The following is a 26,961-nucleotide window of genomic DNA, read 5'->3' on the forward strand; positions in this document are numbered from 1 at the left end:
GAGGAAAGTTACAAAATTATTTTCCTGTCCTGCCAAAATAAACCATAATGCAGTGGCACTAAATATCTCACTGAGAGTTCTGCCTCCTGGCTTACAGAACCCCAAGCATCCCAACCCACTATATTTCAGCATTTCTAATGTGAACTGTTTTAGAATATAACTTAGTAAGGGTTTGTAAAAGCTTCAATCTGTGGCATTGTCTTGCATTGCCTTTTAAGTCTGAAAAACTTTCAGATGTATCAGAACTTCACAGCAGCACGGGAAAGAAAAGGGGGGGAGAGCACATTGCCACACTCCATGTGCACTGGGGCTTCTCAAGTTGAGCATTGTGTGGCAATTCAGTCAGAATTCAAAAGAGAAGAAAGGGAACCAGGAAAGGTTTCATTTCCTTCTAGCCACAATTTTTCACATAGTCAGTCTGATTGAATAATAAAACAAAATAAAAACATCAAATCAAAACCAACAAAAATGACACTACCTCAGACTTGGTGTGAGGACAGGAGACACACCAAAGCAGTTCAGGGGGTGATCTCAGAATGGAAGCTAGAACTTGCATAGAACAGAAGTCTGAATAAGAAAGTGAATAGGGTTACAATTGTCAAAAAGATTTTTAAATGGATTCAAATCTGTCCATCTTTTCTAGCACGTTGAATAGTTTGCAGGTAAAGACAGTGAGGGGCACAGAAATCTGCCATCAGCCCCAACTGCTCTGCGGCCACCCACAGATTAAAATGTTGTGTTTGAAGATATAACAATTGGTATTTCTAAAGAAACGTTTGACATTTTTCAAAGAGTGAGGCCCAAAACTGAGGAGAAAGGCACTGACATTTAATGCTGCCCGCTTGCAGTTTTGAGAACAAAAAGATAGTCATCTTCAACTGAGGTTAACAAAAGAATAGAAAAAGCATTTTACGCTTCTTGTATCCAAAAAAACCCTAAAAATTACATACTTTGCACATCCTGTCCTTGTCCTTTTTGCCTGGACCACACTTTTAGGAAATAGAACAATTCTGTTGGTAGATTTTGTGCAAATATCTCCAAATCCACAAGCTTCCTTAATGCAAAATCTGAAGTGTATCCACAGCAATGGCAAAAAGACAAGGATGTGGGAGGAGCAGTGATTGCTCCTATGTCATGAGTATCCTCAAGTGTTTTGAAATGCTCAGTGTGTCACTTGAAGCACACATTTTTGTGTGCAAGCTTTGATTGCATTTGTATCTCTTGGTAACTGTAAATATTCCTGTGTATATACTCAGGAAGATTTGAAAGTATGGTGAGCAATACTTGTCAAGCTTTGAGTTTGGATGGAGTGTTAAAGAGCCATGGAAAGAAAAAAAAATTTGGTGGTTGAAGAAGGGAATGTTAGTATAAGATTTATAATGCCAAGTTTTCATCTAGCTCATTCCACTTTGAAGGTTAAAAAAATTCTACTTTAAAACATCACCTTGCTTGTCAAATAGATCAATTTTTTCTTTGATGAACAGAAATGGGTTTTGTATTGTTAATATATATTTTCATGTAAGAACTTTCCATGAACTGAACATTACTCATGCTAGTATTCATCAGATTCATCTTGGGAAGTTCTGCTAAAAAAGCTTTTAAGGGACCGGTAGTCCCAAACATATCAGTGTCTCCCCAAAAGCAGCATCAGTGAGTTGACTGTTGTGATCTACAGCTCAGTCTTTTCCTTTTTGTGAGCAATTTACTGTGTAGGCACTTAATAGTTAGTTTTGAAAAGTAAACACTGGATTTTTTTTTCTTCCTCTTTTATGAACCTTGAGGTCATGGAAAAATCATTTCTTCCATTAAATCAATTATTGTTTGGTTATTTTAAGGCATTTTTAGAGGAAATCCTACACAAGTAAAGGAATATCAGGATCTTCTGGACCCTTTGCTTCAACATACATCTGAAGGTATTATCTGGAAATTGTTCTTCTGAAACAATTGTAGCTTTTTATTGACCTGAAATTGTAAAAACCCGGACTTTCCTATTAATGCATTAATTACTTTCCTAATGTATATTGTGGTCAGAGCAAATGAGAAGTAAGAACATCAACATGTTTCCTAGTGGAAAAATACTAATTCTAAAATAACCTCTTTTATGTAGATACATTGCATCATAAATTGTGATAATAAAAGTAACATTTTTCTGGAAACATCAGTAGCATTTTTCCAGAGAAATGTTACTTTAATTACCACAATTTGTGTGATCCTAAAGTAAAATTTACACTGTGCCCACTCATTCCTCCCCTCCTTCACCGCTGCTTCATTGTTTACAAAGTTCACTTCTCCTTTTCAGGCAAATATTAACTACCAGCAGTCAGATTGTTTCAATGTCCAACCTGAACCCAGTTGAGAATTACTCTCATCATTCTTTGTCTCTTAATTTTTCGAGCTCTAAAAAATAATTTGGTATATACATATGAAATTGTTTCTACCTTAGAGCTGGGAAAGTGGCTACATAATCATTTTATTATAAATGTTCTCTTTTTTAAATTGGGCACTTCAGAATTTTTGTGGCACTGCAGAAAAGGCTAGTGGTGGCCTAGAGGCACAGCCATCCAAACTTCAGTTAAAAAAAGAAAAAGGCCATAAGTTTGAGTGGGAGGAAAAGAAATGGCCTGAGAACAGAACAATCCAATTTTAAAACTCAGCGTTTAAGTCACCTGTTCTTACATCTGTGGTACAGTTACACAAGTGCATGCAGAATATGCCTTGTTCTTTAAACTTTTTGAAGTGAACTAATTTCTGTAAGGCAGTCAAACATTCTCTTACCAAATTTGCATTATGTAGCAAATTTTTCTTGCTGGTTGTTGCTTTTTTCTGATTAATAATGAGTATGTGAAGGTTTGTGCACACTAAATTAATCTTGTGGTTCCTTTGTTGCATGTCATGACAAATGTCACATCTTAAAATTTCTGGGTGTGTTTTGGTGCCTCACTTATTTGAATCTAATATCTCTAGTAAGTGTTGCTTTTCCTTTTTTTTCCTCTGCTTCTTCCCAGTAATTTGTTTTTTTCCTAAGCAAATAGTAAGACACTACAGCTTTATTCTGTTTATCACCTGTTGTTTATCCAAATTAGTTCAAGAGTAGAGCAATATTAAGGTGGAATTTAATTATGCAGGAAGCATATTAATTTGCTTTTCAATTTCATATAATTAGGTCAATCATTTGTAATCATGTCTCTAAATTCCTGATGCATGTCCACTTGAAAAGTTCTGAAATAAAAGTTTAAAATGATCAGCAATACCTGTGGCATAATTCTAGATACAAGGTATGTATCTTTAGTAGAGAAGTTATGCCATTTTGTTTCATGATGTTTCAAGATTCATGATGTTTCAAGAATCATTTTAAACATTTGATGAATAAAATTATCCAAAACCAAGTTGACTCTTTTTTGAGCAGGAATTTTAGTTAGAAAGAATTGTCTGAAATTGAGCCTGTTTTAACTGGGGCACAACACCCTGAGTGTTTCACTGGGACCCAGCTTGCATAGCTTTTGCTTAAGGCTTTCTGCATTTTCCTTCAGGTGGCTTCTGTTAGTTTCAGTTAGCACAGAAGGTGCTGCACAGACAACATACCTGTTCTGGGAAGAATTCTGAGGAAGTGTCTGGTGAAATTCAAAGTAGTTTAACATTGCCCTGAGATTCCTGTCTGAGATAACAACGAATGACAATGTCTGTTCAAACTGTTACTGGGGTGCAAGATTTCCTGGTCTGGATCCACTTCAGCTTTCTTAGGGGACTCCAGTCAAGTGATGGCAGTGATATTTACTCTCTGGCTGTGCTTGCTGTCCCCAGGGTGCCCTGTTGTCCCCAAGTATTACTACGTGCCTGCTGACTTTGTGGAGCTGGAGCAGAGGAGCCCGGGCAGCCAGCGGCGCTTCCCCAGTAACAACGGGCGGGACGGGAAGCTGTTCCTGTGGGGCCAGGCCGTGTACATCATTGCCAAGCTGCTGGGTGAGAGCTGCCTCCTGCACCTTTGGCCTGCCTTCCTCCTCAATCCAAACTAGCGCTGCCTTTATCTGGGACAGATAAAAATTGCTTTGCAGTCTTGTTTTTATGCTGCATACTATAAAGCTTAGTGGAATATTTCATGGAGTACTGAAAATCTAAACATGATGACAATTTTCTTGTTTTTCTGGCTTTCTCTCTTATTTCCTTTTCTTCATGACAGAATATATTGATGTGATGCTTTCTGGGTTAACTATATCAGCTTCATTTGTACAGTGATGAAGCTGTATCAGTTTCATCACTGTACAGATACACTAAAAATCATCACCCCAACTGCAATACTCCTCCCCTTAACCCTCCTGTCCTCACGCAAATACCTATGAACTAACATTGCATTGTAAATGATTTATAGCATTTAATTCAAATTATTGACTGCTTAAGCAAGACAAGTTGAAACTTGGAGTAGTTGCAGTCTCAGAAAAAGGCAATGATTCATTCATCTGCGTTATTTTTACCCTTTTTCAATTGTATGAGCAATTGAATGTGCATGTCAAAGTTTGACCAGTGAAGGTTGTTATGTTGAATTTCAGTCACAAACTCTCAGTCTCACTTGGAATGATTTTATAGGCTAATGCAAAAAGAATGGTTAATCCAGAAAAATCTTCATGGTTGGATTTTTTCTTTAGTATTTCTTTCAGGAGAAAGATATATTACTTTATTTTAACATGATCAGCAGTTACCTAGTAATCAGTAGATGGAGTTCTGGAAACCATTTTTCTGTTAACACAGAAGGAAAACAGGTTGTTGGTAATAAAAATGAGAGAAATTTAAGAGGAGTTTAAAAATTCAGCAGTTGGCAAGAACAGTGAATGTATCTTTAGGTATAGAGGGACAGAGTCAGTCTGGTACTCCACCTGTTTGGTTTTGCTGTATTCCTTGCAAAATTCCTCTTTTTGCCAACCCTTCAAAGTAAATGCAAGCAATCTCACTATTAAGTAAAAAAATAATTTATCTTATAAGAGTATTAGCCAAGTAATCCTCTAGTGTGTGTGTAGGTTGCTGTAGTAGTTCTGCTAGTATTGATCTGATATTTGTGTGTTTCTGTGCCTGCAGAATGCTGGTTAATAAGTTCTATTTATAGTTTGCTAGCTGTTGTTTGTGTAACATAAACATTCTTGTGTTTCAGTTTGTTGCTGAACCTTCTTATACATTGGTTTTTTATTTTTTTTATTTTTAAATTTTTTTTTCAAAACATTCAAAATTTCAGTGCAATTTTCTCCCTGCTTCCCTCGTAGTCTTTGGAGATCTTAGAGCAGTGTGTTCATCAGAGGTTGTTTTATCAGGGACTCCATTTATTCCTGCTAATTTAGAGTTGGTGCATTCAATTTTGCTCCTTACTGGTGAAAACCTACTTGAATAACAATCTTGTCCTTGGTGAAAGTGTTTGTGTGTCTTACTTTACTTGTTGGTGGTTGCTAATTAAATGGAAGCCTGGCTCCAAATACTTTGATATCTTGGAAGGTATTGGTTTCCCATTTCATTATCCATTCAGAAATCATTGTGTTGCCTCCAGGGTATCAATTAATTTGTGTTTGTTCAGCCTCCTTGCTCCTGCTGTGTAGGCAGCACACAGTACCACCTTTGTAGTCCTGTAGCCCCTGCTGCTGTCTCTGGGCTTGGGCTCTGCCTCTTGAGGTCCAAATATTTCTAAATGCAGCAACATGAGCCTGAGTCAATTCTTACCCTCCCACAGAGGGGCAAACAGAAATAGGGAAGTCAAAATCTTGATCCTGCTTACAAACACTGAGTAACAGAGTGAAAGTGCCTGTATGTCACTGTTGGAGGGCACATTTCTGTAAGTGAAAAAATTGTTTATGAGGGAAAAAAGCATGTGTTTTGCAGGTGGTGATGCTGTTTTCCTCAAAATTTCTTTCTTGCTTTGGATGAGGAGGCTTGTAAAACCTTTATGTTAAGGTTCCCATTTTGGAGCAAAGGAAAGGAGTCCCAGGTATTCAGCTGTTTCATGCAACCGAAAATGACTCGGTCTTTTGTTTAGTAGCTCACTTTGCTTTGATTTTCCTTAGAGTTCTTTTATCTTGTTCTGTGGATTCAGTGCTGCCTAGAACTAAGAATTTTAGTAATATTTTTATGGACCAAATGAATTAAATGTTGTCAGCTGCTGCTGATGCAGATAGGGAGCTAACAAAAGAACCTGCTTTTGCAGTCCTGCACATTTGTACTTGTGATAATGGTGATGAATATTCACTAGCAGTTAGGTTAAGTTTTATATTAGTCTATTGATATATTGTGACTTACTCTGTGTTAGAAATTAGATCGAGTTTAGACAGTTTCCTGTCAAAATACAATTTTGCTAGGAGAAAGCTTATTTTAAGGGTATAATAGCTCATACTAGATTATGAAGGTGTATTCAAGGAATTTGTTGAAACATTTTAATAGTGTATTTTTATTGGAGTGCTTTTTCAGGAGAAGGTTAAAATACTGGGGTTTTAGGTTTAGTGGGGTTTTTCTCCCCCATGTAAAAAAACTCCATGTAGAAACTGCTAGATTTCAAATATTTTTAAATAGTTTTTTTCACAATTTCTTCCTAAATTAACCTATTGAGAGGCACCTTTGATATCTCTTGTTCTTTCCAGGATTCAAGTCAAGTGATTACCTTGAGATAGAGGCTGTCTGCTTTTCTGCAAAGCTAAAAAATTCTTGATGATAATTTGGTTTATAGTTAAAGCTCTAGAATAATTCCATGGTTGTGGATTAAGGGCTTTTTAAGTGACTTGTGTTGTGGAGTCTGTTGTCTGCATATCATCTATTAACATATCTTTGTGAGCAAATAAAGGCTTGGGTTTTTATACTACAGTGCTGTAATTAGCTGTAGCAAGAACAAAGCTTGAGTCATGCATTTTAAAATTAATAGAATTCTGAATTTTTCAGAATATGCTTTATAAGTCATTGATCTAAAACAAAGCACAACCAACTACAACATAAAAGTTGACATGGCTTCTTCACAAAAGCTGCAGAAAATACCAAAGTCATTCTGTATTTCTATTCTCATTTCCTTTCAGCTGATAAATTAGTGAGTCCTAAAGATCTGGACCCCATTGGGCGGTACGTGGCTCCCCAGGACCAGCGCAACGTCAGCATGAGGTTCTCCAACCAGGTCAGCATCAGCTTGCTGTTATTATATTTGTATTGAAAAATTGTCATCTAGGTGCTATTCATGGTCCTCTAATGTTGCAGCTAAAGTGCAAAGAAAATATTCAAATGTGTGTACATTTTCTGAATTGATGGAGGATTGCTTTTAAAAGGAAATTTTAGCATCTTCAGTTTTGAGGAAGTGATGAACATTTGCCTTCAAATTAAGTGATGCAGTCAAAATGATAGCTAAAATGTAAATATAAATAACTGCTAATAAACAGGTATGTGTCTTGAGTTTTAAGTTATGTTAGGAAGGCAAGAATGAACCTGCTTTTCTTATTCCTTCAAAGTAATTTCAACTGCAATGTATTACTATTTTTTGTATTTAGAGCTCCTGAGAGCTACAAGAATGAGGTGGTTTTGGGGTTTCTTTTGTATAGTTGATACACCATCCCTGAAGGTATTTAAAAGATGTGCAGATGTGGCATTTAGGGACAGGGTTCAGTGTGGGTTTAGGAGTGCTGGCTCAGTGGTTGGACTCTGACTGTAAAGGCCTTTAATGATTCTGTGATTCCATGTGCTCCTGTATTTGGATAAATGCATGTTAGGAGTGAGTGACCAGGGATGGGGAATGTTTGAAACATGGTAATTCAAATCTGTAATGAATGGGACAGCAAGATATGTCCATGTCTGTGTGTATGGAACTCCTTTAGTTAAACAGGTAAGAACTGTGTCTATGGAAATGTGTAGCTCAAAGATGTGTTTCAGCCTTTTTATTTTTGTATAAGGAATGTATATTTAAGAAGTTCCTTGTTCAGCATTGTGAATTTGTCATTGAAGCATAAGAGATGAAGTATTTATCTTAAGATTCACTCGAAGTTCAGAACTGAACAATGTTTTTCTTGTTCTATCCAAATGCTGCTTATCCCCTCAGTTTGCTACTATTTCCTGTTTCCAAGGTAATCCATGTGCCTGGCTGTTGGTTCATTCATAAGGAGACTTTCATTGCTCACAGGGCAGCACTTGCCATGTTCCTGTGACATAATGAAAGTTCAGTGATGTCCTTTGTTCCTGGTTTCTTTGTTTGTTCTTCATCATGGGATTATGAATGTGACAGAAGCTGGGGGCTGCTGGCCCTTTTGGGGTGCCCTCAGGAGGGGCCTGTGTTGAGTCAGCCCATCTGATTCCTCTTTCTTTGATTCTTCAAACCAGTCAGTTTTAATATGCCACAGCTGAGCACTTTGAAGAAGATGAGGCTTTGTTCTAAAGGCACTCTGTGACTCATCAGGAAGTGTCTTAGCAGAAAAGCACTTTTACAACTGTTTGGGGTACCCAGTATGGGATAGGCAGTTTCCAGATCTTCAGAGAGAAATAGCCTCTGCTCCGAGAGCTTCCCAAAAGTGATAATAAATAATGCAATGATAATTTATTTTCTCATGGCTTAGACATTGAGGGCCACTTAGTGAGTCACTAAAGAACTTAGTAAAATGCAGCTACCCAGTAAAATTCAGCAATGCAGTGGGGACTTTAAAGTCAACAGTGTTGAATGCATTGAGAATAACAGCTCCATTTTGATATTTTACTTCATCTTCAGACAGTGCATGAAGAAGGAAGGAAATTCTGAGCATGCCTAGGTCTGCTTATAGCTGTGCTCTTCCCAGTGGTGATACTCCTTTGCCAGAGATGACTGTGGATATGTTTCTTTGATTTGTAAATGCCAAAACTATCCAAGATGTGATTCCCAGTGAGGGTTAGAAGGAAGGGATGCCCTTCTGAATTAGTGGGAAATGGAGACTGTGGCATCAGGCCTTTGGCATTGCAGCCAGGAGGTTGTGGGATTTCTTTGGGATAGTTTGTACTGAAACAGCTGCTGCAGTATTTTGGGTGATTTTACTGCTGCAGTATCAGAGCAAAATATTCCTTCATGCAGATGTCAAATGGGTCTTTGTTAAGAGAAGGTTAAAGATGCCCTGACATGACTCAGGAGAGCTGTACCAGCAAAGGTCTTCAAGTTCCAGACAAGAATCTTGAGTTTGGCTTTTTTAATCCACATTTCAGATTTGCTTAACCAGTTTGTCTGGATATTTGATTATGCCATTTTATCTAATTGAGGTAATTTATGCAAAATCAGTATCATATTTGCCTTAAAGTGCAGGGAAAATGACTAAAAATACCATACAAAATGAGAACACAGCACATCTTAATGATGTCTTTAGAAATCAAAAGTAGTTTCTTCTCTTTAATGATGTCTTCTCTTTTCCATATAGCTAAAGAATTAGTCAGTTAAATTGAACAGAAAACTATTTCCATTTGTATTAAATTTTATTCATGCAAGCAATAAACAAGGATATGTAAACATTTCAGAAGCCTGTGTATATAAATTTTGTTGTGATACTGTATTTTGAAAGGAGATGTACCAAAAAGAAGGCTTTTTACATTTTTATTTGAAGCTCTGTGCTAAGTAAATATTTCTTCAAGAAATATGTTTTCCATGTAGGCATGTTTTTATTTTGTGGCTGCATTGATTATAAACTCTAAACACTTGCCACTGAAAAATGTAATTAATTTAATATATTTGTGGCTTTGGTGCCACCACAAAAATATGTCTGATACCCACATAGTAGTGTAGATTTAAGCAAGCAATGGAACTTTATTTTTACAGCTTAGAAGCATCAATGAAGAATTAGGTAAAGGAAAGTAAGGTAATATAGACCTCCAAAGGTAAAAGGGCTATGAAAGCTGTGTATATAACCATGTATAATTACAGCTGGGAGTGCATCAGATAATCAGACCAAGGACAATCTCATTGCTTGTAGAAAACTGAGGCATCAAATGAGCAGTACAGTAAAAACATAATGGCTACCAGTACTCATTTTGTGTGTTTCTAGTTTGAAGGAAATGTTTTTTCACCTAATTCAATGCCAGAACCTGTTATTTCCCACTTCGAGGAGGCTGTGTCCATATGTTGTTTCTTGGGGGAGCGCCAGTGTGGTGCTGGAGCAGGGCTGTGTTTGCTGGGCTCAGTCTGTGTTCAGAGCACACTGGGACACTCTGTGTGTGCTTTGCACTCCTAACAGTCAGGTCAGAGCCCCTCCAGGAGTTCCAAAGAAATGGAACCATCCATACTCCCTTTACTGTGAAAGGAGATACTGCAGGGATTCTGCTTCAGGGAGACTCTTTAGAACTGAATTCCTTAAAGCGCTTCTTCTGAGCCTCCTCTTTAGTGCCTCCAGATTCAGGAGATTCTAGCTCAGTTTGGGTTGTTGCATTCTGTTTGGGAGGATGTAGTGTAGGAGAGGGCCTGAATGGTGACAACATTTGAGAAGTGAGGTAGGATGGGGCTTTTCTGGAATGGTTTTCTATTTTACTGGCACATGTGCAGGCTGATTTATTGCTATCTTGTGTTTAATTTCATCTTTAACACAAAATCATAATCTGACTATATTGCCAGAGTAGGATTATTTTGTGTTCTGAGTTAAATTGAAATATGTGTTTAGGGTTACAATTAACTGGATTCTCTGCATGTGATGGCTGTATTCTTTTAATGTTTTGCTGTACTAATCATTTGAAAGGATTTCATTTCAGGTTCAGGGAATTAAGATTAATGCCTAATGATGAAGAGAATTGGGAAGAGAGTAGTCAAAATAATAGACTGCTTATATTTTTTATTTGTTCAGAGAAATAGATGACATGTAAATAAGGAACTAAAATTATTACTTGTAGATAGACTGAGATATTTTAAGATTTTTATGTTTAGGATTAGAGCATGTCTAATTTGGGTGGAGCCATATTGGATGATTTGTTTTGTCATGTTAATTGTAAACATGTTCTTGCTTTCATTCCCATTAATACAATTGCCTACCACAGTTAACACAGTTCCAAACCTGCCAAATGCTGGTTGGGAATTTGAGGCACACACGGGTGCTGTGTTTGATTTCAGGGGCTGGTGTGTCTGTGCCAGTGGGCACAGAGTGGTCAGCAGTGGTCAGTGCTGCCAGGAGCTCAGTGCCAGTGGGCACAGGGGGGTCAGCACTGCCAGGAGCTCAGTGCCAGTGGGCACAGGGTGGTCAGCAGTGGTCAGCAGTGCCAGGAGCTCAGTGCCAGTGGGCACAGGATAGTCAGCAGTGGTCAGTGCTGCCAGGAGCTCAGTGCCAGTGGGCACAGGATAGTCAGCAGTGGTCAGTGGTGGCCTGGGGCAGCTGCTGCTCAGGAGCAGCCAGGGGTCATGGGGGTGCAGTGCAGCCTCTCCTGTTGTGAGCTGTTCCCGTTTGCCTCTCCTCACTCCGTGCACTCAGGAATCCCAGTGGATGCCATTTCCATCCAGCTCTTCAATGCTCTGCCCCCTATCTCACATGCTCAATGAATGGGGTTTTTTCAGAGTTCTGAGGTTTCCTGGCAGTGGAAGCAGAAAGGCACAGTGATAACATCTGTGCAGCGAGAGGCTGATACTGAGCTGCTTTCTCTGCTTGTGCCAGGAACGGAGTCAGGGATTTTTCCCTTTATCCTACCTCCAGCAGTTTATAACCTTGTTAAAAACTGTGAATTTTTTTTTGAATTTTTTTTTTATTCTCCTTTTGGAGAGGAAGAACAACTAATCAGTCTTTTATCTTGTTCTTCTGAAGTATATTTATCATCTGCACAGCATGCAGAATACAGCTGAAACCAACCCTTCTGCCAAGGATCCAAGGTGGCAACACAAGGCAGGAGGGGGAGCCTGGGCAGGGGGGCTGTCCTGGTGTCTTGGGGAGACAGTGATGGATGTTGTGGGAGCAATACTTGAGCTGGCCTTATTAGAAATGAGAAAGCCAAGACATTAAAATGGAATTTTTAACAAGATGATTTATTTAGTGGAATATTTAGCAGTTTAATACTTTTCCATATCCCTTTTTTTTTTTTAATATACAGCAAATACTATATAGCACAATCATCACTGGAAAGGGTGACTTCCTTTTTTTGAGTGTTTTAGCTATTATTTTGACCTGTGTTTCTCTAGGTCACTACTTGTGATCCTCCAGGCTATGACATGTCAAATGACAGTAACTAACTTTCTGTTTAATGTTGCAGCAATCCTGTAGTTGTACTGCAATGATACTTATATTTTTTCCACAATACTTTAAAAGATCTAGTAGTTTTTCACACAGATTTTGTGTTGTGCCAGTTGTGCTGTAGCTGCATTTATGTAGTTCTGGGCTGTGTTAGAACCACCATTTATTGGCTGCTGTAAATGAGTCCTGTCCTTGGCTGTGTGTGAGAGGCAGAACTCATGGGTTATGTACAATTTAGAGGCTGTGCTCACACAGTCCTGCTCAGCTCTTCAGTGAGAGGGGAACTGAGTCTTAGCTCAAAGGCCACTGCCAGGTTAGATCACAGGCTATGTGCAAATCATTACTCTTGGAAGGGCTCTCTCATTTTCAGGTTGGGGAGGCTTCTGCTTTTTGTTTTATACACAATGATTAGGGCTGAGTTTTGGGTTGAGTTTTCCTACTGTTTGTGTAAATACAAGTGATAGCACAATGATCTCATTCTGAGCAGGAAAATCTAATGTTGCTTGAACTTCTGACAGCTCATCTAGTCTCTTTATGCACATACTTTCATCAGAAACTTATTTCATGTGGCAAAAAGTCGAGAATTTTTAGTGCAAATGTAGTGCTGAGAGACTTCTGGGAAAAAGTTACCAAGAATTTCTTCTGCAAATCCCTAAGATCTTTATTGATATGAAGGCTCACAGCTCACAGCTGCCTGAGCAAGTAAGTGTTCCCTCTGAACTTCTCATTCTAAATCAATGTCTATCCCTCTGTCATCACAAAAAATGCTGTCTCTTTATACAATTGATAGAAGATGTGTTTAACTTCTGTCATTCATGTTCTGGTAGTTTCTAGACAAAAGCAGACAAAAGCATTTTAGCAATGAAAATGAGAGCTGCTCTTAGTTGTGTTGTTCTACAGTCAGTGAATGCCAGAGGATGAACAAGGACCAGGGGGGTTGTGTTCATAGCTCATTGTGCCAGAGCCAGCAAAGGTGAATTGCCAGATTGAGACCCAGGGAGTCAAGTCAATGATTTCACCCAACATGTTGAATTCACTGCTATTTGCATGGTTTCCTGATGTAAAATACTGGTATTTATTTCAAACATGAAGTGTCAGTGTAATAAGCAGTGCAAGGAAATGCAGCTGTCTCCAGTAAATGTAATATGTCTTTCATGTCACTAAAAAGCACCTGTGTGATGACAATTTTTCAGAGTACAGGTTTGAAATCATCAGGTCATTATTTCCAAGTGAATTTTATTGTTTACCCAAAAAGCTGAATAATTTTGCTCATTACAAAAATATTTATCAAAACATCAGGTCATATCAGGCATATAGAAGATATTAATTGGATACATTCCAAATTTTTGTACAAATAAAATGTTTTCCTTATCTAGTTCTTCTTAATTAAAGAAACCCCCAAACTAATCCAAGCAGCGTAATTATTACCAGAAATCTGTTAATTACTAATTCTCCAAAATGTGTTTTGCAGAGTATTATTGGTAGGACAGGCTTCCTGTAGTCTTAAAATTTATAAATCTTTCAATTTGCTCATACCCTAAGAAAAAGCAATGCAGATAGTGCTGTCTGTCATAGTTGTGGATTGTTTGAATAGTCATTGTCCTTGGTCATGCTATTTAAATAAAATCTTTAGTTAGTAATGCCATTAATGATTTTGTCATTATTTTGCAGGGTCCCTTAGAAAATGATTTGGTGGTCCACGTGGCCCTGATAGCAGAAAGCCAGCGGTATGTGTTTGCTTTTGTTGAGTACCTGTGTATTAAGGAAGGGTTGAACAGTACATCTGAAATGGTGTAGAATAAAATGCTGCTACTTCTATACATCTGCTGCCAAGAGAATTATTAAAACTATTCTGTGATTTGTCATTAAATGTATCTGTATTTCATTTGTAGCCTGCAAGTTTTTCTGAACACGTATGGAATCCAAACTCAGACCCCCCAGCAGGTGGAACCAATTCAGATATGGGCTCAGAAAGAACTTGTCAAAGTAAGGAATTCTGCATTTAAAATTATTTATCCATCTGGGTATTTCTTTTGTAAAAACAAGGATTTATATCAAGCTATTGGCCTTATATCTCCCTAAGCTGTTGTCTACATATTTCTGTCCTCTCAAAGCAGTTGCAAGGTGTGCTGGCACTGGAAGTTACAGATGCCTGCAGCTTTCAGGGAAATGTAGGAGCCCACATGTTCTGTATTATCTGATTAAGTTTATTGCCTGAGCCACTTTCAAAGTATAATGCATGAATAATAAAATCTTAATAACATTAGTAACTTGGTAAACTGAATGAATTTTGATGGAGAAACAAGCAAATGAGCCATAGTCAAAGAAATGGATTAAGGCAGTAGGCATAAACCATGACAGGATTCATAGTGCAGCCCCTGCAACAGGCAATATCCACATCTCTGTCACTGGTTTCCTTTGGATTGGCTATATCCAGGAAGTTTTGGGTTTGAAATCCTTTTTGGTCTACCCCTTTAGCTGAGCACATTTAACACAGCACAGTTACAAATTACTGGGATGAAGGATCATCTTCAGCATCCCCTTCATCCTCCCTGGAGAATCTGTTTTCTGCTGGGGCAAGGAGTCTCCTGAGGGACAACCACATCCTTCCAGGCCTGGGCTGGCCCTGCTGGTCCTGGCTGTAGGTCAGACACAAAGCTCCTGCTGACCCTGTGTTGTACAAATGGTGTCACACAAGAGTGATGAATGTGTGGGGCAGTGCAGTGACAAATTCTTTGTCAGATCCCCAGTGTAGAACAGATCACTGTGTAGGGCCCTCCCTCAGAAATCAGGTCACATGGCCAGTGCCATGATGTATCAGGAGTGTGTAGGACACAAGGAAAAAAGTCAACCCAAAAATAGAGAATATAGCAGCATAGTTTGGGTTTCGTAAGTTTGTGAGGATGAAGGATGTGCTAAACCTGGCTGTGGCTTATTCAGAAAAATGCTTACCCCAAATTATGGCTGACACTAACTCCTGAGAAGGACTAAAACAGGAGGAGGAGAAAAAGCCCTGTTTCCATTCAGCCTTGTTCATTTCTGAACCCATTTTTACTCACTAGCTTTCATGATAATATATTCCAAAATATGTTCTCTTTGTCTGTATCTGTCCTGAAATTCTGTACTGAAACTTTGGTTTAAGAAATGAATACTCCATAACTTTACTATAGAGGTATACATTGTCTCTCTTTTGTGGTTTTCCTGCCAAAAGGATGAGATCTTCATTAAGTTTTATTATTATCACTTAAATTCCTATCTATGGAAAAGTCTGTGTTAAGATTTATTTTTCTAAAGCTGTTGAGACATCTGGCAATTCTGACACTTCCTTTATCCTTATGATGGGTAGGTACAGCTGCCTCATCAAAACTTACTATGTAAAGGAGTGCCATGAAAATATTAATTCACCTGATACAAAACCTCTTCTTAATGGGCTTCTAATAAAGGCTCTGCCAGAGCTATGAAGTAAAGAGAGTGTTTGGGGTGTTATGAGAACTGGGGTTTGATCTTGGGGCTTATGCCAATAACCAAAATGAACCAAAAAGCAAACAAACAAAAGCTCCTGGCAGTATTTGTCATCCTTTGAGGGGAAAGGAAGCCAACAGTGGAACAGTCAATGTATTTTGGGGAATAGAAGGTTGATCTGTGGAAAATACGGATCTCAATATTTCCTACTCTGATGCTGTCAGTTCTAAGGAGGATTTAATTTAATCAGAAACTTTTGGACTGCTCCAGTAGTGTATGATAACAGTTTTAATCTCTAGACTTATTAACAGGCATGTGTCCAAAGAAGTGCTGTAAAACAAATGGATGGGGACTGAAAGTAGAACTTAAAGTCATGTAAAGATATCCACAAACTGGGGGCAGTGGGAAAAGAGAAGAAAGATATAAATAATAACATGGGACAAGATACATGGAATACATAGGAAAAAAGTACATGTGGAATGGAAGTACAGTACAGGAGAGGAGCAGAGCACCCCTGGGCATGGACTTGAGAGGAGGAGAGGGAGCACAGAAGCAGATGGTGTGCAAGACAGCTGCATTTTGGGTCATGCTCATAAATCAACCCCACAGCCCAGTCTCCTTTCCCAGCTATTTCTTGCTATTAGCAGCTTAATAATCCAGAATTGAAGGGCTTTTTAATAAAAAAACCCAAAGGTGCTCGAAGCAGCTGGACTTGAATGAATTGTGCCTGGTGCTGGATATGAGCTTTGATTGGAACAGATCAGGCTGGAGAACTCTCACTAGAGGAGGAAACTGCTGCAGTAGCCTGTGTGCCAACAGGGGCCTCAAGCTACAGAGTCCTCAAGGAAACAGACAATATTACAATGCTAATGCAGTTCTGCTTTTGTTAAGAAAGTATTTCATGTTCTGCATTCCAGCAAAATGAAGGTGCTTTTAGTATTAACTGGCCCTGTCTGCTGCCATTCTTCCAGTCTCCCTCATTTACCACAGCAGAGGTTCAGCATTGTTTGTTATGTACAGGTGGGTTGTTGAGGCTATCAGTCTTCTGGATTCCCCACTTGAATCCAGTTCCTTACTCTGGATGAACAGGTCTTGTAGGTAATTTTGTTTATTTTCTTTTTTAAATAGCTTTGGGTATTAGTGCAGAAACATGAGCAGGATCAGGAAGACCCCAGGCTGACAGCAATAAAAAGCTATTGAGTGTAATGTTTGTTCAAGTGTTTGCTTTCATTTGCTTCTGAATTATCTTCCTATAACACAAAGAAAGATTGAACTTCGGAGAATGTTCAGAATTCTGAATATTCTGCAGAAATGGTGGATTCCTTACCTAAAACAGGCCAAGTAAGGAAAAATTACATCTTTCAGCCAGGTTTAACTGATGCATTTATACTGTATTGCTCACAGATTAGTTGTTTTCTTACGGTTTTATACTCATACAATGTAATAAGGGAAAGTTATTTTTGCAAAATTGTATCAGTTGAATGACAGGCATACATAACTAATAAGAATCAAGCTGTGAATAATGAGATAATTCCCTCTTGCTTGTGTTGCTGATGCATTAATTTTACAAATTTGTACAAAGATATTTAAAGAGTTCCTATATTACTTTTTTACTTTTGTATCCACTCTGGAAAAGCATTGCAGAAGGCAAATTTGGCTACCCAATAAATGCAAATGATCCTTTAAAAATTATTTCAATAAGCAATTTAAAAAATCAATAAATATTTTGCTTACATAGAATAGAAAAGTAATCACAGCAAGAAGTTAAAAGGAAGACCTACTATAGGAAACAACAAGTGTTTTTTAGAAAACACAACCCTGAACAGCAATAGCAGCCACATTTTCTGAATCATTTTCTAATCAAAGCAGACTGCACACAGCCTTCTTTGTGAGATGTGGCAGGAGATGAAAAAGGCTGGTATCTAAGTTCTTATCAGTTTTCATGACTCTTTCTCACAGGCTTACTTCCATTTGGGAGTCAATGAGAAGCTGGGATTATCTGGAAGACCAGACAGACCCATAGGATGCCTTGGAACATCAAAGGTTATTACAAGAAAAGTTTATATTCTTATTATTGATAAATATTTCAGATAAACATTTAGTCTATGTAATTTTAACTAGAATTGAAATGTAATGTTATTTTATGCATATTTTATGACGTTCAAGTCCTGGTATTTGGCTCTGGTGAACGTTTTAAAGAAAAGATTAATGGAAGTTTTCTTTCTCAACAGATTTATCGAATCCTGGGGAAGACTGTAGTTTGCTACTCGATCATTTTTGATCTCAGTGATTTCTACATGTCTCAGGATGTTATGATGTTGATTGATGACATTAAGGTATTTGTAACTTTTCATTTGAGTAACTGACAAAAATAGTCTGTAGAAGAATAAACTGTGCAGTCTGATGAAACAGAAGACTGAAGGGGGAACACAGTAGAGTGTGTATTATTATAATACAAAAATAAACCTGCAGCTAGAAAGTGTATTGAGACAAATATCCTGCCCAGTATGAGTTCTAGTGAGTATCTCTCTGTGACAAAAAAAAAAACTGCCCCCCAAGTGCCTGGGAATGCTGTAGGGCAGCAAGCAAATTATCATTAGTTTCTTTGGGAGAACAAATGTTGTTGCCTGAAAAAAGGAACAAGACTGGTGTTTACAGGAGATATGAAAGCCTTACATGGACGAAACACTACTTGATTTTGCACAAATATTAAAACTGCCCCCCTTCCCTGCCTGTAAGGTTGACAGCAGCTCAGAGCTCATTGCCCACGTGCACAGAAGGTGGCCCTGGTGCTTCCATCCCTGTGGCTGGGATTCAAGCCCTGGATCCCCCCCACACATTTTCTAGGTTGCTGCCTGTAGTTCAGAGACTGCCCTGTCTCATGCTTTGCTCCATGATCCATGCATTTTCTTAGGAGTATTTTAGAACACCTAGGAAATAGCAGGGCTTGACAGCAGCTTGTGCCCGTTGCAGAAATCTGTTGGTGCTTTAGTAGCTGAGGTGTTTTTAAGCTGCTGTGGTTCTCAGGGCTGTAGGTGCTCTGCTGTCTTGCACTGTGTGCTGGGGTAGGCTGTGCTGGCTGTGTTCTTTGGGATGTTTTGTGACTGAGGCTCCTCCTTGCCCAGAATGCCCTGCAGTTCATTAAGCAGTACTGGAAAATGCACGGCCGGCCCCTGTTCGTGGTGCTCATCCGGGAGGACAACATCAGGTAGGGAGGGAGAAAAGCAGCATTTGCAGTGTGGGGCTTACCTGAGCAAAAGATTCATGGAGTTCTGTTTCAAATTGCAGAGGGAGCAGATTCAGTCCCATATTAGATATGCTGGCAGCCTTTAGAAAGGGACTTGTTGGAGGAGTGAAGGTTCACGTTGACAGAGTACAGGTAAGGTGTCTCTCCTGACTCTTGTGTTCTTCCCTCCTGGTACTGCTACATGTATTCTTACCACTTCAGGGGTTTATGTGACTTCTGATTTTATTTAGTTTCATAAAAATAAGGAGTCAAGACATTTAGTACTGTTTGTTTTGTCTCAACAGAAACATGGGTTTATTTTAATTCCTTTTGATGTCTTTTGAAAGTCATAATCTTCACAGAGGATTTTCAGAAGGGAAAGGGGTGTTTTTTTGTTAGGCAATCTTGTGAAATTACTACCAAAGGATAAAGCCATGGTGTCAAGCACTGAGGGATTTCTTTTGATTAGGTAATCACAGAGTGGGGAAAAAAGGTGCTTCACATATATTAAAATTCTTACAAGAACTAAGATCTAGTTTTAACATCTTTACTGTTTGAATGAATCTTAAAGCAGGAACATTCCTTCATTAAAATGTGAAAATTACCAAGGCAGGTGCTGATTTTACATACTCCTATGTGGTAGTTAATCTTAGTTTACACTTACTGAACTATACTTTTTTTGTAAGAGACAAGACTAAAGACAGAGTAATGGCTTCTTGTTCCCTAGAAGATCATTAATTTGTAGAAGAGCTGGGTCAGGAAAGGAAATGCTTCTAGCTGTGATGGTTTAAGATATCCTTGCAATCTTTAAGTATTTACGTATTTGTCCTGCTCACATGCAGGTCATGGAGTCTCTCCTGGTACCACTGACTCTTCCTATAGCAGATGCCATTACTGCCCATGGAAAACCTTTCATTTGTCTACAGGGTGGTTGTTGTTGTGGTTTGGTTTGGTTTTTTGTTTTTTAAATTTAACTGCAATCACTTTCTTGCCTTGCAAGAAAGATTTATCAGACAAGAAGTTCTCCATCTACCTGTGTCCTTATTCTAAGCACTACACTGGACTTTGCCTTCCATACTCACTGACCTTCTGGAAAGATTCTTTTTCCAATATAAAAAGTAAGGAGTTGTTTTAAAGAGTTTAAGATGGTGACAGTCACTGGTCTTTGCTTTATTTGTTAGCCATTAAACAGAGCACATGGGAAGATACAAACAAATGTTTGTTTGACTTGAAGGCCAGTGGAGAAGGTGGTGGGTGCCTTTCCTGCTGGGCATCCTGCGCCTGCTGCAGCAGCTGAGCTGGAATCTCTGTCTTACTGCACAGTTGGCATTTTATTAACAGTCTTGTTTCATTATAGGGGAGGATTTGGGAAAAGATTTGTCTAATTCCTGGTGTTTTCTCGAATAATTCATTTATTCCAACAAAATATATATTGGTCTTTGTCAGTTGCATTCAGCTGCTTCATTTAGGTGCACATGTTAAATATGCCTGAGAGAGAATGTGTATCTTTAATTGGGTGAATGCTCTTTTTCTCCTGTAAAGTATACCAAATCTGATTTAATTTAAAATTTTCTATGTTCAGAAGTTTTGTAGCTCTTTTCTGATTTTTACCTTCATTGTCATCATGTGTTCAAGCAGATGTGTAAGGCAAAGAATGAATGGCACCAGTAATAAAAGCAAAGCAGGGTTTTTATATTCTGTCATCTCAGTGTAACAGATCAGTGTTTTACTGCAACTCATGTACAATGAAAATGGAATATAAAAGTTCATAAAACACATTCGGTTTTATTTAGCTAATGAGAACAATCAAAAGCAGTCTTAAAACTGCTGTAGTACAATACATTTCCTCTGGCTGTAGATAAATGGGGAATTCCTATAAATTCAGAGTGAATGAATTGTAATGACTGCATCAGATAAATGCAGCACTGAGTTTCAGCTCTGTAATCTTTTGAGATGTATTTGTAAGCTGCATTTGATGTGCAAACTTAGGTCAGGCATGCTTGGATTAGGGAACGAGCACAGAGTGGGAATGCTCTTTGTAGTGTTTGCCTGAAACATCAGTGAGGCTGACAAGAAAACTTCCTGGCCTTCAGCCATCCCTGGAATAATGGGCTTTGGGCTCCAGAACGTGGGGACTGTGCAGGACTCTGAGGAAGGCAAATCCTCAGTCTCAGAGTTTTCATCAGCCCTGGCTTTGGTGCTTGATGAAGCTGGACAGGGCAAAAGAACCATGGAACACGAGCAAAAAGGAGAGAGCAGCCCCAAGAGACTTCTGCTGCCTTAAGCTCTTTTTCCTCATGAAAGAGCAAAAATACTCTGAAAGTATAAAATATTTGGAACTGTAGATAAAAAACCTACTTTCTCAATGGAAACCACCAGCAACATACTGAGATTAAAAGACAGCTATATAGTTATGTATTTATTTTAAAATTTGTTTTCAATTTTTCATTGCAGACATTAATATCTGGAGCAGTTGTTGAACAACTTGACTTCCTAAGCATCACTGAAACAGAAGAGTAAGGCTATGTGTAAATAGTGGTGATGATTTATGTGATTATTAAAATATTTTCTGAACCATGACGAAATTAAATACTTGTTTTTCAGGGCTCCTGTATTTAAGAGTTTGGAGGAGCTGGATCTTCCAAAACATTCAAAAGTCAAGAGACAATCTAGTACTCCCAATGCTTCTGAACTTGAGCAGCAACCAGATGTAAATATTAATGACTGGAAAAACAAGTCAACATATGAGATCCTGCAGAAACTTAATGTAAGAAAACTTGATAAAAGTACAATGTAACTTCATTCTTGTGAAATGAGAAATTCTTATACTCTTGACCAGCAGCCTACTTAAATCAGCATGATCAGTGTTGGGGCACTGAAATATCTGATATTCCTCTCCATACTCAGGGAATCCTCCTCTTTACCTCATCACAGAGCTCCCTGGCCCTTCATATGTAACTGCTGGCTCTGAGTTCTCCCAGCTGCCCCAGTCATCCCTGGTGCCAGGTGACCCTCTGGATCCATTTGCCATGTGTCCTAAGAACAGATATTTTATTGACAAACTGCTAATCAAAAGAGACTTGAGCAGTGGGTATTCACTTGGATAGACTGGGAACTTCTTTGTGGCATCAAGGGATGGCTCCAATCTGCCACTTGTTTCCTGTACCTAGAGGGAAACTGCCAGTGACTGTTCTAGATCTGGTGTTGATACAAGCACACCAAGTATTCTGCTTGGTTCCCTATTTCATTACAAGCATTTCTGCTGTAAAATAAAGGACCTGAGGATGAAAAATCAGGAAACTTTTCCAAGGTCAAATTATTACAGCTTAATATGACCCACAGAGAAGGCTCTGCAAGCAGCAGTGACAAGGATACAGCACACACAGGGTATGGGATAATTGTGAAATCCCCTTGAAAATAAAATAATTATACTTTTCCTTAAATTGAAAAGAAGAAAAGGCCCTTTGGTTTCACCTGAAATTTTTAATAACTCTTCTGGCTTTGCTTCAGTGACAATCTGAAGGCTGTTTATGGTTCTGTTGTTGCTGTTTTTTATTTAAGGACTGCAGTTGCCTGGCAAGTCAAGTGTTACTCTCAAGTATATTGCTCAAAAGGGAAGGGCCGAATTTCATCACCAAGGAAGGTAAGAGCTCCTGCCATGGGACTGTTCTGAGGAAGCAGCTCTGTGTTCAGTTGCAATGAACATGAATAACAGCTGTGCTTGCCAGCAGTTGTGGAGCTCTTTTCTCTGCCATTTAGAGCAATTTCTGCATTAAATAGGAGATGCAGATTGATGCTGTGGTGGGGAAGAGCTGCTGGATATATGAATGCTTTTAGAGAGTTTGTAGGCCAGTGCTGTATCTGGTTGTAATTTTGAATGCATAGTTTAGAAAAAAATACAGGATTTGCCCTTACAAAGAAAACAGAAAGAAAAGACAAGTCTAAATGTCTGTAACAGTCTGTACTATATGAGGCTTTATAGTGAATTTTTATTCTGCTTTGATGTAATCTCACTTCAGTTCAATGTGTCTGTGAAGCTCTGGTTTTGTGTTATGGCTTTGTTTTAGAGCACAGGGTCTAAATTCCTGTAATATCATTCTGAGAAGGCTACTGAGGCTTTGGGATTTTGTGCTGCAAAGTTTGCTGTTTTGTCTTTTTTCCCAAAGATTGCTTTTTAGTTGCCTTTTTATATATGATTACTCAGAAAAAAGAGGGCTATTCAAATCAAACAATATGAGTAACTCTTAGTTACTCATCAAGCAGTGGGACTTCCCACCTCATGTTACAGAGCCCTGCTTCTTAATTTTGGTATGAGATGGCTGCTTCATGTGGAGAAGAGCTGTCATATTGACATAAACATACATTTTATCGGCATTGCTGTGTTAAAAAGATCATAGAATCCATAGGATATTCTGAGTTGGAGGGGACCCACAAGGATCATCATCCTTCACAGCACACCCCAGCCATCCCCCATGTGCCTGAGAGCTTCCTGAGCTCTGTCAGGTTTGGTGCTGTGCCCTGGGGAGCCTGGTCAGTGCCCAGCCACCCTCTGGTGAGGAACCTTTTCCTGATCTCCAACCTAAACCTCCCCTGCCTCAGCTCCAGCCATCTCCTTGAGTCCTGTCATTGGTCACAGAGTGAGATCTGCTTCTGCCCCTCTGCTGCAGACCCCACTGGGGTCCCTCCTCAGTCTCCTCTGCTCTGAGCACAACAAGCCAAGTCACCTCAGCCACTCCTCACGTGGCTTCCTGCTAAATCCTTCACCATCTTCCTGTGCCTTCTTTGGATAATTTCTTTCTATCTTTCTTCTGTTGTGATGCCCAAAACTGCCCACAGGACTGGAAAGCCACCTCAAGTGGAGTAAAACCCTTTGGCTGATAAGCCAGTGCATTGCTGCAAGTCGTGGCTGCAATCTGCACATTAGGCCATGTGGGCTCTGCAGTGCCCTTTTCCAGCAGTCACCTGTAGTGTTGGGAGGCTTTGGGAGCTCAGGAGCTTCCTTTAGTCCTTTGTAGGTTGTGTTCTTTGCTCTAGAAACAGCTCAGGGCAGATTCCCTAACCTCTGTGAGCAAGCAGTGTTACCACTTACAACCACTGGGTCATGATGATGAATTTAAAACACTGTTGAAATCAATTAAAACCAAAAAAAGTGCAATTGTGCCTCTGGTGGTTCAGAGCTATCTTGTGCAGAGCTCTCAGTGCCATCCCATATGAAATGGTGGTGATGATAACCTTTTTAACATGCACCTGGGATTGAATGGGCTGGGTCACTGACTGAGTTCCCTGCATAGAGACTGCTGAGACTGACATTGGTAATCACCCAATCAATAAAACATAAATCTAAACACAGAAGCTGAAGAACTTTAGGTTCTGCAGTTTGAGGATGTACCTTGTGATGGGGTGTACTTTTATAGGCCAAATCTATATGTAAATTAATTTCCCCCAATATATTGCAAGAACAGGTGATATTATAGGTGACTCTACAGCATGAGCAGCAAATTCAGCTGAAATCTGGTTTGGTTTTTTCACAACAACATACACTGGGAGACAGGGGACCTGATTGCATCTGAATTTTAGATGTAGAGCATAATAGATAAGTGCTTTACTAAAGCAGCTTCAGAATTAACTGGTCTCATCAAACTTGCCTTATTACTGTTAAATGAAAACCTGTGCATCTTTTTTTGCTTGTGTTTTTTTTTTCTTTTCTTTGTTCAATCCCTGTAGGTACTGTTGCTGAGCACATTGAAAGAATCTACCGACGAGCTGGCAGCAGAAAGCTCTGGTTTGTATACAAATACCATGTTCCTTCTGCCTTACACCAGTTTTGTTTTCCTGATGATTTTATAGAAAGTAAGGCTGGATTCTCACACACTTAAAGGGGGGGAAATGGCAGCTTTCCTGACAGTTGTATTGGTGCATGGCAGCTGAAGGTCTGGTTTAATAGGCTTTAAAAAATTAAGCAGCAGTTTCTTACTGCTACCTTTTAAAATACAAAAGCAATAGGCTGGTTTTGCACTGAGTGCTGTTGCAAATACACAGGCCCCATTACATTGAAATAATGTGAGAAGAATGTTAATATTCTTATTTCTTACAGGGCATGATAAAATATTGTCAATATCTCTATGTAGGAAGGCTGGTGATAAGATATAAATCATTTAAGCTGATGCACTAACTCAGATTTATTGCCCTGAAGTAATTTGCTTTGAGCCTGACTTTGACACAATAACTTTAAAAGGTTTCAGCAAGTTGGTTGATATTTACATGTTGTTTATTCATTTCTTTGCCCTGAAGCTCAGTAGAAATTTAATTTCTTTTTATAAAAGTCAAGCCTGTCCTGAACTCTTTTCTCTCACTCTGTAACTATTCCTAACAGGTCAGTAAATATAAATATGTTTTTCGGTTTTGTCTCTACGTACAGTTAAATGGGCCTTTGCCAATAGTGAGGTAGACCCAAAATACCTTGGTGGTATTTTTTGTAATTAATAAAAATCAGAAGTATTTTTAGGAACAAAATATGTAAACTGTTTTTCATTTCTCTTCCCTGATTGCCATGTGACACACATATAGGTTGGTGTTGCGCTACAGTGCTGCATTTGCACAGAAATTTTCTTCTTCTATAACCCCACATATTACTACTTTACTGGTACATGGGAAACAGGTAAAGTGCCCAGAAATATGAAGTGCAGCTCTGTGAGATATTTTCTTTTTGCTTATTTGCATTTTGATAGTATCAGCTAATGCATTTTTGAAATGCTTTGCTCTTGGTCTTAAGGAGCGTGTAGCAGTTTTCACAGGAATCAACATCAACTGTTTGAGTTTTTTACTAACACTATAGAATATTACAGCTTATTCCTCATCTCTGTGAATAAATGATTCTTAGTAGCCTCAAAAGCTATGCTAGAAAAGCTCAGTTACAGTTCTGTTAGGTTTGTATTTTGTCAGGAAGTTATTATTAAATGTATTCATATCTTTAACCACCTACTGCATACATAGAAAAATGTTGTTCTTAGAAGTTACAGCTTGTTTTTAACCTGGCAGGTGACACAAGCCTCTTCTTTTCATGCTGCACATCCAAAATATTACCTCAGTATGGAACACACAGCAAGGCTTTGGTGTTATGTGTTATACTTTCTCTTGCAAAATCTTTCTGACTCTTCCTGAAATAGATTTAAAAATTACCAAAGTTATCTTGCAAAAATGATGAAAATGTCATAAAAGAGGAGCTGGCATTTCTTACCTGCCTTTGGTTAAGATGGTGTCGAGAAGAGAACAAGAAGCTTTTTATGGAACTGGTAGTTTAATGAGTTCTAACTAAATTTATTTCTGATCCATTAACCTATATCTGAACTAAAAAATGAGAACCTACAGAAGATTGCATAAAATCTGATCCAAATTCCACTTTGTACATAATGTATGTATTCACTGAGTTAATTTTGAGATTCTGCTGTGGCAGACAGCAGCTTTCTATCTGAATTCATTAAACTAGCATGTGATATGTAGTGGGATTGCTCTGTTTTCTGCCCTCAGGTCTGTTGTGCGCTTCGCAGCAAGTCTTTTAGGTAAACTAGTGGACAGCCTTGCACCATCTATTACTAATGTTTTAGTTCAGGGCAAGCAGGTAAGTCTTTCCTCCAAAGAACTGCATTAAGGAATGATAACAGAAACTAAACAAATGGCTTGTTCATTTTCAAGGCCTCTGATGCTTCTTTTAAAAGTATGCAATGGCTTAAAAAAATCTTACCAAACAAGAGAAATCCAGAGAAAATAAAGATATGTTTAATAAGTGTACTTGGAATTGAATAATAATTTTAAATTAATGAAAGAATAAGACTGAAAAAAGAGTTCAGCATTTATGGAAGATAGGACTGGGCATGATTTCTGAAACTTCTTGGGTTTAAGGTCTCTGGGGAGACCTTGGAAACCCTTCCCGTGCCTAAAGGGGCTCCAGTGGAGCTGGAGAGGGACTTGTGACAAGGACATGTAGAGACAGGACAAGAGGGAATTGCTTTACAATGAAATAGGGCAGGTTCAGATTAGATCTTAGGAAGAAACTCTTCCCTGTGAGAGTGAGGAGGGCCTGGCACAGGCTGCCTGGAGGAGCTGTGGCTGCCCCATCTCTGG

The 26,961-nt window shown here is 38.8% G+C and overlaps 1 protein-coding gene across 2 annotated transcripts in view; it reads left to right on the forward strand.

Moving 5' to 3' along the window:
* The window catches only part of PHKB (phosphorylase kinase regulatory subunit beta), a 65,286-nt gene that overhangs the window by 26,274 nt on the left and 12,051 nt on the right, over window positions 1-26,961 (forward strand). For both annotated transcript variants that reach the window (XM_014309174.2, XM_005426261.2), the window contains 14 exons: window positions 1,836-1,913; window positions 3,802-3,960; window positions 7,035-7,129; window positions 13,824-13,879; window positions 14,045-14,138; window positions 17,574-17,657; window positions 17,846-17,950; window positions 18,740-18,822; window positions 18,903-18,993; window positions 21,295-21,356; window positions 21,445-21,607; window positions 22,402-22,483; window positions 24,565-24,622; window positions 26,368-26,458. In XM_014309174.2, the coding sequence (XP_014164649.1) occupies window positions 1,836-1,913; window positions 3,802-3,960; window positions 7,035-7,129; window positions 13,824-13,879; window positions 14,045-14,138; window positions 17,574-17,657; window positions 17,846-17,950; window positions 18,740-18,822; window positions 18,903-18,993; window positions 21,295-21,356; window positions 21,445-21,607; window positions 22,402-22,483; window positions 24,565-24,622; window positions 26,368-26,458 (1,301 nt within the window). The remainder of the gene's footprint in view (window positions 1-1,835; window positions 1,914-3,801; window positions 3,961-7,034; window positions 7,130-13,823; window positions 13,880-14,044; window positions 14,139-17,573; window positions 17,658-17,845; window positions 17,951-18,739; window positions 18,823-18,902; window positions 18,994-21,294; window positions 21,357-21,444; window positions 21,608-22,401; window positions 22,484-24,564; window positions 24,623-26,367; window positions 26,459-26,961) is intronic.

The sequence above is a fragment of the Geospiza fortis genome, unplaced genomic scaffold (assembly GCF_000277835.1).
Source record: "Geospiza fortis unplaced genomic scaffold, GeoFor_1.0 scaffold79, whole genome shotgun sequence".
Lineage (NCBI taxonomy): Eukaryota > Metazoa > Chordata > Aves > Passeriformes > Thraupidae > Geospiza > Geospiza fortis.